At 40.1% G+C, this 13,092-nt stretch overlaps 1 protein-coding gene across 2 annotated transcripts in view; it reads right to left on the reverse strand.

Annotated features, from left to right (window-relative positions):
• Positions 1 to 3,767, reverse strand: part of rhpn2 (rhophilin, Rho GTPase binding protein 2) — a 32,601-nt gene extending 28,834 nt beyond the window's left edge. The window contains exon 1 of one of the 2 annotated variants that reach the window (XM_069534912.1): positions 3,528 to 3,767. In XM_069534912.1, coding sequence (XP_069391013.1) covers positions 3,528 to 3,593 — 66 coding nt within the window. In that variant the 5' untranslated portion in view covers positions 3,594 to 3,767. The remainder of the gene's footprint in view (positions 1 to 3,527) is intronic. The other variant, XM_069534968.1, reaches the window with a different exon arrangement.
• Between the last annotated feature and the right edge of the window lie 9,325 nt (positions 3,768 to 13,092).

Genomic DNA, 13,092 nt, shown 5'->3' on the forward strand with positions numbered 1-13,092 from the left:
TCGTCTTTTCATCAAGACAACTCTGATGGTCTGACATCATCCTTTTGGTTGTGTTGATGTTTTCATCCCTGACCATTGGTTGAGGTGTTTGTTTATCAGAAGCATTGCGCAAAAACTACCAAACAGTTTCACAACAAACTTGGTAAAGGGATGGGACGTGGGTGAAGAATGACCCCATTAAATTTAGGCGTGGATCTGGACACAGGGGTAGATCCTGGAATGTTTAATAATTTTCTTTAAATGTAATGTAAGTTTTTCTGTAACACTTTGTATCTTATTTGTTTGAGCCCTCTTTACGTCCTGAGAGCCATCAATAAATTGCATTGTATGGAGAAAAAAAAGAAAACAACCTGGTGTCTGTGGCCCTCACAGGACTGTAATAAGCAACATTCATGATTGGCTGGCGTACCTGTCTGTCATTAACCGACCTGCCTGCCTGTGTGCACTCTTCCTGTAGCTCTCCCTGTCCATGATCACAGTCTTTACAAGCTGCAGACACATACACGGCTAAAGCAGAGTCAGGAATTAGTGAGCAAGTCAAGGAGTTTCAAGACAGTGTGTATTCTTGTGTTTTTGGGGGGTTTAACTTTGACATGAGAGCTGATGGGTGAGGGTGGGATGTATCGGTAGCCTGATCTTGCTAGCTTTACCATGACTACCAATCCTAGCTTTGATATTGGAAACTAGACCATTGTTTTGATATTTTTTGATATGTCCCAAAGAATAATGCATGGATTTAAATGAAAAAGTCAGTGTGTGCAATTTGTGTGCGTCTCAATTGAATTTAAGGGAAATGTTGGTGTCATTCTGAGCACCATTCTTTTGTATTGTCTTCAATATTGTTTTTCTTTCAGCTTTTGGTTTGTCTACATAATATATAATCGCTCGAAAGTAACATGTTTCTAATCACTGTTGCTCAGACATATATGACATTGTGGAACACACAGGGAACTGAACAGTAAACCTGGCTGCCAACCCTGCTGATGCCTTGCCTAACCCACTGAACCACTCAGGGAATTGAACCCCTCCTACCGTTGGCATGCTCAAACAGTGCAGCCTTTCTCTACAAGCAAACAAAACACTTAATTAGAGCAAAGCACAAAGGCAGTCCGGTCCATTATCGTATCCATTAAACAGCAAATTATTTGGGCTGTTGTATAACTGAGGCCCCTTCATAAAGAACATGTGGAGCAATGGCTCATGGGATAGTTGGTTGATACAAGTGTTGATCAGGACTGGAAACCAGCCACTGACAGCTTCACTCAGTCCAAAGAGAGACAAATGTATTTTCAGTGAATTAATGTTAGAGACAATATATGATCGCAGCTGCATTTCTCAGTTTGCCAATACAAACCCTGGTGAGGGAATCTCTGAGTCTCCAAGTCGAAGGAGTTCGTCTGCTTTGTGCACCAGGACACATGTTGTCAATTTGTGTCTGTGGTCTGGCTGGAGGACGGCCTCGGGCCAGATGCTACGTCAATGCTCTCACTGGCCGAGGAGGATGAGGGGAAGAAACATGCCGAATCGGCTTTTTGTTGTGCCATGTTTCCATCCTGAAGCAGTCCATTCGGACATCTGCCAGCTAGAGGTGAAGCAGTGGATGTGCTGGGAAGGAAGCCCCGAACCACAACAGCTCCCTTGGGCATGGGTCGAACCCAGCGAGGCCTTGTTACTCATTAAACTCATTTTCACCCAAGAGAAAGTGGGGCAGAATAAATGGCAGCAGAGCTCATCTTGGCTCCGCTTGGTTGAAATTTGGCCAAAAAGTTTCCAAATTGCAAATCTCTTTACCATGACACAATGAGAAAGCAGAACTCATTACTGCTCTGTGGTATCAGCAAACGTGCAAGCTGAGGAGGGCTGCTGCTATAAAGATTCCTGAACTGAGACATAAAGAGGCTAAAAGAAATGTACAAAGACTGAGACCAATGGATAAAACATAGATGTAATATAGTATTGAAGGTTTAGTCATCCCCAGCTCCTCAGTCTTCCATCATGTCCAGTGGCACAGTCCCACACCCTGCATCCCACTGACCTGTTTATAGACACAGGAAGTGCAGCACAGAACCTAAATCCAGACAGCGTTCAGAGGGGGATTCGGGGGATTGAAAGACACAAAGGCCCTGTTCAGATACCCATCCAAACAAGCTTGTCTGTAAAAACCCTCCAGTTGAGGACACCGTTACAAATGTGGAGGAATGAGACATGGACCACTGCATGGCAGACAGGGAGCTCAGTAAAAACACATTGGATAATCACTCAGCCACTGCCAAGTGTCTTTCTCACAGCCGCGAATGAGACAAGCTCCTGAAAACATTACAGTCGCATAAACATGGCAACGTGAAACTGGTTAGAGAGGTTTCTCTGCTGGTCCTGGTGCCATGATTGCTGACTGTTCTGCTGATGACTGGTCACATTTAAATAATCTCCATAATGAGAAGGCCTTAACTTCAACACAAACACACACAGGGAGATCAATTCCCTTTTCTGAGTAACGATTTGGATAATCTATCACGAACATTTGCATTTCTGCATTTGAAATGAAGCTTTTGTCTTTTTTTAAGATGCTGAACAACTCCCAGGTGTACTACTCTAAGATACAATCAAACATCAAGAAGGTCAACGGTCAGATCTTTAGTGGTTTAACACTGTTCCCTAATTCTTTTACCAGATTAACAGAAAGAAGAAAACCGTTCTGACAAAGAGCAGTGGGTTAATCTGACCTCGGTTTGCCAGTAGTATCAGCCAGGCTACTTGTTGACTGTCAGTCAGTCTCACACCCCTGATAGCAGGGAACTGAAAAGGTTTAGTATGGGATGTTTGGCCACTGCCCTTTCAGTGTCTCTCACTATCAGCAGCAGCAGGAGATATGGCTATTCTTGGAGTGCAGTGCAACACACACACACACACACACACACACACACACACACACACACACACAGTGACACCTGAAGCTGACAGTGTTGGACTGCTGTTGACATACCATGGAGCACCCATGGTTGTTATAATACATTTAAGAGCACTGACATAAAGACAATATTTATTTAGTTTTCTTTTCCTGATGAATTCTTGTTCCCCTGAGTGGTTTAGTTTGTGCTTGGTGAGCTACAATCTTAAACCAAATTAGCAATTCATTAATAAAATAATTAAATGTGCAATAGTAAAATAAAATCATAAATATTGAAAAAATATAACTGTACTTTGAGTTGATGTGTGGTTCCACACTGTAAACAGGCTGGCGTCATGTAGATAACTAGCCAGGTAGATAAGAACATTTTAACCAAACTATATGTGGAGAGAAGAAGAGAATAAATCGAGTATAAAATCTGATCTTTGGGCAAAGATCTGTTTGAGCAGTCAATTGATTTGATAACTGTAAAACACGCCATTTTAAAAGTTGTATTCACAACCCACAGCAGACGCAGCAAGTCAAGGTAAAGTCACTGCTCTTCTATGTAAAGCTGTAAAACATGTCACCAGCTCGTCTACGACACATCCGAATCATCAAGAGTCCAGAGTCCGCTCACCTTTCGGAAGTAGCTCCTGTCTCCTCCAGCGTCCTTCAGGCCGTTCGGTAAAAGTGTGTCCGTCATCCTGAAGACAGGAGGACCGACCGCAGGGACAACAAGTGAAGTGAAGTAAATGAGTTTAAAGCAGAGCTGCTGCTCTTTTCCTTCTTCTTCTTCTTTTCCTTCTTCTTCTTCTTCTTCTCCTCCAGGTGAGTCTTCTTCACTGACTGCTGCTCTCTCTCTCTCTCTCTCTCTCACTCACTCACATATACACACAGAGGACCAGCGCCGCCACTGACTCCGCCCCTCTGGAGAGAGGCAGTGGGTGGTGCGTTCACGGCCTCACACTCGCACCTGAGTCAGTCGGACAGCACACGTCCAACAGGCTACATGCTAACTCTGCTAACAACACTGTTCACCAACACTGGCCTCATCAGAGACTGAGCTGCTGGAGCTAACGTTAGCATTAAGCACAAACACTTTTGTGGTAAAACAGCCTGGTTGGGCTGATTCCAGACCAGCTGGAGATTTCTCTTTTTCTTAAGAATTAAATTATCATTCATCAAAGCAGTGATAAATTCCAAGTGAACCTAAAGGCTACAGGGTGATACTTATCTGAAGCTATAACAATAATAATAACCTACTGTGCTATCTCTCACTAATGTATAGTGTTGAAGGGTATCAATATATATATATATTTATATATTAAATACAAATGTTACTAAAGCACTGGTGATGGATGGATAGACAGATAGATAGATAGACAGACAGATAGATAGATAGATAGATAGATAGACAGACAGACAGATAGATAGATAGATAGATAGATAGACAGACAGAAAGACAGACAGCTAGATAGACAGAAAGACAGATAGATATATAGATAGACAGACAGACAGGCTAAACCAAAATGCAACTCATTACCCTATTATATGTATATTTAAAAATTGAAACACTTGGTGATGAATGTGTGTTGTGAAAAAAATAGTTTCACATTAAGCATAGCACTAAGTGAGAATAATGTATGTATTTTAAGAAGAAAAAAGTTTTTCTTAAAGCCACAATGAGCAGTTGTCATAGCAGGGCCTATTCTAACTGCACTGTCCAGTGTTTTTTCTCATCACTCGTAGGGCGAAAGACAGACGGTCTGAAAGATACACCCATAAACATACAGATCGACAAAAACACCACAGAAAGTTAGAAGATAATAATTATGTACAGCATCGATAAACTGCTGGTTTATTTGGTTGCCTGGCAATTGCAATAAGGCAAGCCATGGTGTTTTTGTGCTGATTTCTGTTTGATTTCCCAGTGAGAGGGTCTACCCTTGAATTACCTCTAATTTAAGTCAGTGCTTGAAGATACAACAACAGTATTTGTGTATAAGTGTGTTCAGCTTTGTCGGTCTACTTGAGTCTGAGGTGAAACAAGTGACGCTGTCGACTTGTGTCTGGCTGGTTTTGCCAGTTAGAAAGCAGGTTTAATTCCTGTTTGTAGAAGAGGTGGTTATTAAAGTCAGGTGAGGATTAATGGTAACAACTAAACACAGGGGAAGCGAGGGTGTGGGGGTGTTCCAGGGCTATAAACTAGGCTAATGTGTCTTTGTCTGGGACATTTCTACATGTGAAATACAGACAAAGGCTTTTAGAGCAGAAACATGTTTATTTTTAACCTCATTTGACATCTTTGTGGGTGAACAATTTCCTGTCTCCTTTTCCTTCTGGATCCTGGTTTTAAAGGATTTTCATTTTTAAATTAACATTGTACAAGAACTAGTGAGTGTTTCATGTCCGACCAAAGCAGGTGACCTTGAGGCATTACATTCACATTTATACCAGTTGTTTCCAGGGCTGTGACACAAGAGATTACAGGAGCACAAGAGATGTAAGATGAAGTTGTCACTGACCATTCACTCAACTCGGGTGTTTCTCACAGTACAGAGTTGGATCGACGTCACGACCCTGTCGAACAAGTCAAGCTGGTTATGTTGGTGACTAGCTTACACTTACACTTGGCATTAATCCACTTCAGGCAGATGACGCCATGTCTTTCCTGTCCTTCAGTTTCAGTCAGCAATGTTTTTTGGATGTTTAAGAACAGCCAAAGTTTGCATCAATCATCATCTGGCAACAAAATGTATATTAGTCAGCATCTTAACACTTCATGTTGAAGATCAGAAAAGACTGGTTGTATATTCTTATATACAGTATATTTGTCATATGAACCTGACGATATCAACACAATAGTCTGAAAAATAACAGTTATTACTAGAATCCTTGCTTCACCATTACAGAGGTCTGGACTGGTTATATAAAAAACGCTGCATCTGAATCTGTGATTATGACGCCTCTTGATTATGGCACATCTTGTGGTTGCTGATAATGCCATGGTCTATTAGGACAATTGTCCATTAATGGACTGAGTGAAAATTGTCCATTTAATGGGTGATTAATCATTTACGTTGTCAAGAAAATGGAGGACGGTTGTTGTAATAAATAATATCAACCACTAGGTGGAGGTAGAGGTATGTTCCGTTCCTGTTTCTGTTTGCTTTATAAACAATTAACCATAACTCCACTGTACTGTAACCACCACATATTTAAACATTTGTTTGATGGTCGACTCGACCTCTACAGTATCTGTGCGGAATAAATCATCACTCTATTTACAATCTTCCTTCCCCTTGACAAAAAGTCAAATTCCATTTAAATTATGATGATAGCACAATATGTTTTTTGCACAGTTGTTAGTTTCCAATCACAGTAATGAATGAAATAAACAATAATTACTGTCCTTTCTCTGTGATGTTACTTCATGTTTGTATCATTTACAGACTCAGTATGACCCTGCCAAAGACCGGCTTTGTTTCAAAAGACAAACAGTTTTTATTGCCATGGCAGGTGCCACAGAAAACAACACTGATGACCCAGTTTCACTCACGTGTCAGGAAACCCACTGGAGAAATACCAGGGACGCTGTAACTGCAACACCAGTGAAATAAATGAACTGCAATTGCTACAATGTCACATTATAGATATTTGTCTTCATTCTTAGCAGGAAAATCGGCATGTCACAATGTAACATGTAACAAAAAATACTAATAATCAGCATATATTATTATTACTATTATTATAATGGTTATTATTAATCACTTCATTAATTGGCATAACAATGTTACAAAGTGCTTGGCAAGAAGAAAGACTAGACAAGGCGGTTGACTAAAAGGGTTGGCTACAAAATGATAAAGCAATAGAAATTATGATTTAAACTTAAATAAAACAAATAGAAAAGCTATCAGTGAAAAGAAGTTTTAAAGACAAGAAGACAAAATACATTTTTTATTAGATCATCATTTTGATAAGCAGACCTCTGTTTAGTTTATAGCTCATTCATGCACATCTGTAGTGGTAAAAATGTGTAGTCAATACATGTACTGTTATATACCTCACTTGCATAAACATAAAAACTCTGCAGGGTCCCAGGAAGCTATGGCTCTGTAAATGTAATGCAGTTGTAATTCACTCATTTTCTGCAATGACATGTCAGTGGTAAAATGATGAATACAAGCCAATATTCATGTTCTCTTGGGTTTAAATTAAGGTGAACTCACTGGATCTTGTAATGCTGCACTAACATAAGGCCTTAAAGTCTGTTGAGCTTCCGAGCTACTATTTAACATTTTCATCAGAAAATGAAAAGAGGTCCACAGGTATTACAATCTGCTCAGTCAAAGACATAATGGATTGACATGTGAAGTTAATGGCTTACTTACATATGCTTTTAATGTGAGTTAACCCAGCAGGTCCTAGTGGTATAAATTCACTTCGAATGTTTTTCCTGTAATCACAGAAATCTGCATGGTGAAGAAATGAGCCACATTTTCCACTCACAGTGTTATAGTGTTTTGCAATTGAAATTGTGCACGTTGATTTTCTTCACCAACATGGCTGCATGGTGTACATTTTAGAGTTGAGGACATGATCTTGCTCACGCAAACAATAAATATGAAAAGGTAGTCCGATACCAATGATCAGCTATCAACACCATCTGATTGTTTCAGAAACAGATATTAGTTTAATTATATAGAAGCCCCTGCCTGTTACAGAGAACAGTGAACTGAGCGTACTTTGCTTTTCTGCTCATTTCTCTTCTCCTCACAACGCAGCACAAAGCCGTTTGTAAGTGAACGGCTTCCCGGCTGCTTTTCTGAAGGCAGAGGGGTATGGCGATGAACAAGAGGCGCTGGCGTTCAACCCCCGACCCAACAGGAAGTGCTTGCAGGAAGTGGGTTGCTATGCAGCTCTGCTCCCCAGCTACAAGAACTCTGGGTTCCCTGTTAACAAATGATGTGTGGTGAGAGCAGTATGGCAAACCATTTGAGCAGGCACTCCAGAAGCTCTACAGTAAGAATAGATCAATGCTGGGATGAAAGAGAGAATGAGAGGGAATGATAGTTTGTCCTTGGCTGCAAAGTGGTGTTGGGTTCACGGCCTCGTCTCCTTCCTTTCTCTTAGCGTCCCCTTTTCTTCATTCCAGCTATTTTGTTTTTTCTGTCTCTTTCTACCTGCTTTTGTCCCTCATTTTCTTTCCCCTACCTTTCCTCCCTTGATGACTCTCTTTTCTTCTTCCTTTGCTTGTTTTTCATCTCCTTCCCTACTTCGACCCCCTTTTCCTTCCTTCCAACCTCCTGTCTCTCCTTTCCATCATTGTTTTTTGTTTCTTATTTCTCGACCCTTTCTGTTCCTTAAACTTGGTACATACTAATCAGTTTAACTGCAAGTTATACACATTTTTCAGTGAATTACAAACATCTCAGTAAATGATATAACCAGGCCAGAGTACAATAGATATTAAATGATAAAATTGAACCTTCATACACCGTATTACCTATCTGCAGATTTAAATATGGATTTATTTAGAATTTTAGAATAGTAATTATTGAAAAAGACAGTCAAGTAGAGACTTAATATACTGACACAAATTATAAATGTTCTCAAAGTTAGAACAGCTAAAAGCCTTTGAAGTGATGACTGAATCCATGGATGACAAAGAAGGAAAATTAGTTGGCGCCTGCAGCACCATGATAATGTTATCAAGGAGAAGAGAGACCCAGAAATTTTTCAATACTTTAGGGTGGATCTGCAGAGCAATATAAAAAAGAATCAGGGGCATGCCATCCCCTTTAAACCAAAATGACAGAAGATCCATCTCCTTACCTATCACAGGGGGTGACAATGGCTGTCCCCTTGTTAAAAATTAACAGATCACCCACTGGTTATAATGGTTAAACTGGTATATATAACATAAATGCCATACTAAGATAAAAAAAAAAAAAAACTGCTAATCAGTCCTGATTATTATTATATTCAGTGTCCTAAAATCAATAATTTGTTGACCAGTGATGGTGAGGAGGGTTGAGGTTTGCCAGATGGCTCCCATGTGAAGCTGTCCAAGGTAAACTGAGCAAATTGTCTGGTGGACAATTGATAATCCAAATGGACAAGACAAACGTAATTAAGTATTATTTTGAACTGAGTGTCACGTTTCATAGCTTCTCAGTCATCTGTCATATTCCAACTGCCCACCAGATGTCCCCAGACTGTCTTCCTGTCTCCATTTCCACCTGTTTACCTGTTCTCCAGTCTCTCTCTCTTTCTCTCTCTCTCTGTCTCTCTCTCTTATACTTAAGGATCTTTTAGTCTCAAAGTGTACAGTTAGCACATTAACAAACATGATGTGTCTATATTGAGGATGACTTATATAGATTCTTTCTTCTGACATCATCTTAATACAACTGAAAGTAAGAGAGATTAAAATTATCTTGGTAATCATTACCTAATTTTACATTGTGTATTTGTATTTCCTATTTGTATTTTTAACTACATGACAATCTCTCAAAGTACTGGTCAGAAAAAAAATTTAATCTCGTCACAGCCAATAAAATCACTGAATAAAGAAGGTTGGACAGCCATATTTAAGGTGACTACAAACAAACACATGACTTGAATGATAAACTATTTACAAAACAAACTATACTGAGTTGTGACTCACGTGTGGCTCATGGTTGCTCACCTGCTTTACCTTACAGGCTCTGAGTCATTTGCTTAAATACCAGCAGTGAGCCAAGGGTGAAATTTACATTACATGTCATTTAGCAAAGGGACTTCCAATTAGTGAATTCAACACTTTTGAGGGGCCATTCGGGGTTCAGCATCTTGGCTGGGATTTGAGCCACTGACCTTCTGGTCTGGTTGGAGGACGACAACTCTACCCCTCAGTCACAGACGCTTCAATTACAGAAACACACAAAAGATATGTTTACTCGTTCATATTTTAGCCAACTGTGCTAATTCATTGCCTCATGAGCCAAAAGTGCACACTGTTGTATCGTGCGCGCTGGTTCTCTGGTATGGCCTCACTGGCACACATTCAGAATTACACTGATTGTTGATATCAAACTCTACACGGTCAATGATTCAAAAAGAAGTGTAAGCCGAAAAGATCTTCACATGTAACAGTTAGTACCTGTGAACCAGTTTTCCTTCACTGTTTGATAAAGTAAACCAGTGTTAAACCTGAGATTTCATTAAACAACTGATGGAAGTGCACAAATTGTTAGCTGCATGAAGATGAGACTTAAAGGTGGTCCAGGTCTTATTAATTCATTATCAGTTATTGATTGTAGAAATGTATGAACATTTGTTAGATCAAGCCTCTGAATTAGGCCACAGGTGGTGTGGGTTTTCCTCAGGTGGGATCAACGATAGACTTCAATCATCTTTCTCTCTCTCTGAGGCAAGAGGAAGCTTCATATCAACTCACAAATCATTTAGTTCATTCTCAGCTGCAGTCTCCAAACTCCTGTGTCATCTTTTTCTCACTCTCCACTTGTTTTTTTCTGCTGCTCATCCATCTGTTCTGCCTGTCCTCATGGTCCTCCTCTTCCATTCTCCTCCTCACATACTCCTCTTCTTACTCCTACCAAAGTTTTTGGATGCTGTGATGTATTTGTTTACAACACAACTCCTCCCATACCACCACAGTATTTTGGCTGTTCCCCTCTACATCTCCTCTTCCTCACTCCCTCCTTCCATCACAGAGAAGCCAATGTTTCAGCTTGCCTTCCTGTCGCCAACAAAGCAACTCCTCTCTTTGTTGGGGCCTCCTTTTGGACAGGGAGGCCAGCCTCCAAGTTAATTGTGCATTCGTTAGCAATCGCCTCCCGCAACTTGACACCTTAACTCTTTAAGCTGTAGATGAAGTGGTGTGGGTGTGTTTCTGTTTCTGGCTCTAGACACATTAAAGAAACTGGAAGGATGTGGTTTCTTTATATTCTCCACCAGGTTTTATCTGCTACTGTGCAAAACTAAAACTAGCAAGACTTCTCGCATCTCTCTGAGGCTGCTGGCACAGTGGTGCTTTCAACTAAATGCTGCAGTCAGTATTGCTAATTTCCCCTTTTAGACAAAAACAGTCGAGGCTGATGATGGCTAGAATAAAGTTTTGACTTTACTGATAGTTCCAGGGTGTTATTTTGGTTTGGACTAAACTGAAAAGTCAAAAGGTCTGGACCAAACAAGGTACATCTGAAAACATCCTAAGACACATAGGGAATGTTTGTACACAATTTCTGGTAGTCTACAAACTACTGGAGTTTCGAGTGGTGGACTGACAAACACACCAGAACCTTGTTTTTGATAACTTGTATTTGCTTGCCTGCAAAACAGGAAGTCATCAATGAAAACAAACACACTGCAGAGTATATAATTGATCAATCCTGGGCAATGTTCTTTGCTATATGTACCCACTAATTGAGTTAGAAGACTGAGCAAAGACCTGATGACAACTCCTGGGCTGCACACAAAGCAAGAGACTAGACTGATGAATTCAAGAACACCCAAGGTTAAGGTTGAGTAATTAGTTGATTAATGGTACTTAATTAAGTAATAATTAAATTGTTAGCAAGATCCATCCATTAGCAATGCTACTTCTCCTTTGAGAGTATTAGAAACTTGGAGCCAATCCTAGCTGGCATTGGGCAAACATCTTGGACAGGGGTACATCTTGGAAAGTTTCTCGGACAGTCTATTACAGTGCTGATACCTTGTGACCGTTATAAAAATGGACAGGGTCTGAAAAGTGAAGCCAATGTCTAAGTGCCTGAAACCTGTATTCTCTCAAATGATCATCAGAGGGCGACTCCACTTTTTTCAAAATTATGTCAGTTTCTATGGAAGTCTCTAAGAAAATGGCTACACGTTTCACTTGATTCCTAAGGAGTTTATTGCTTTTATTACTAAAAGTAATAATTAGTTTACTACTGGTTTCAAGTCTTCTTAGCATGATGTTCATTTTGTAAACTATGGTCCCAGTTAGAGTAAAATAGACGATAAAGCATTGAATGCATTGGGGCATGGATACTGTTATTTCACAGTTGGAGAGGGAAAAGATACATATTTATTTTATATAATAAGGATAATTACTTTAGTGATCAATTTTCTTCACACCATATATATTTCTTTTTTTTTCTGGCCAAGACACACACATGAACATGAGCACAGGACCCAAAGACATCAGTGATGTTGCTGCCATGTGTTTGCACAGTGCTCAGGAGATGCACCTCTCCAGGATCTCCCCTCTTGGATTCCTACATGCATCCTCTAAAGGAGACTATCAAAACTGCCATCTGGCTCATCCAAAATTACAAACAGCATTATGGAAAAGATAACATAACCTTTTTTATTTGAGTTTGGTGCTTTTTATGCACATGACAAAAAATGTGTAAGAAAAGGGAAGATCTCCGACCCAGCACTCTGAAACCATGCTGGGAGAAGAAAGATCTGCTCCCAGTGAAGCAATGTCTGCCCTTTTAAATACCCCTCAGCCCTCCACTTCTCTGGATTTCATGATGGATTCCAGGTGCTGCTCTTACTCCTGATGAGAAACTGGTAGAGAAGAGAGCGAGAGCACCACAGGGAGGGAGAGAGCAAAAACACATGCCCATGTTAATGCACATGCTGAGTTACATTACAGTAATCCAATGAGAAGAAAGATCCGCCTTCTGAAAAAGTGTACGGGCCACGTCCACTCCTGTGAATTACACCTCTGCAAAGTAGTACATTTTATCGTTTTGACATATAAAACTCAAAGCACAAGTGTGCTCTTGGTTTCTATCTATTCCAGCTCACACAACCTACAAATAATGTATGCCATAATATCTGTTTTTTTTCAGTTTCATCTTTTTCAGATGACAATTAAACGTCAGAATGTTGCTTGTGTAATGCCACAAGGAACCACAATCCTAAAGTGCATGACAGTCAGTAAAATCTACTGTTCGTGTGGAATGGTACTCCGTCGACCCCCACTTCAAAAGAGTGAGCAGAGGCTCAGGTTACAGCAGCACACAACGAAAACACACTCGACTGAATCCTGTCTGTCCACATCCAGAACTGAACAAGGAGGAACAATGTGTTGATTTTGAATCAGTCAAATGTGTGTGTTCAAACTTCAGCTGGTTGAGCCTGACCAAAAACACTGAAAAATAAAATCTGAATATTGACATAATATTGAATATTTATATTTC

The sequence above is a fragment of the Paralichthys olivaceus genome, chromosome 1 (assembly GCF_024713975.1).
Source record: "Paralichthys olivaceus isolate ysfri-2021 chromosome 1, ASM2471397v2, whole genome shotgun sequence".
NCBI lineage: Eukaryota > Metazoa > Chordata > Actinopteri > Pleuronectiformes > Paralichthyidae > Paralichthys > Paralichthys olivaceus.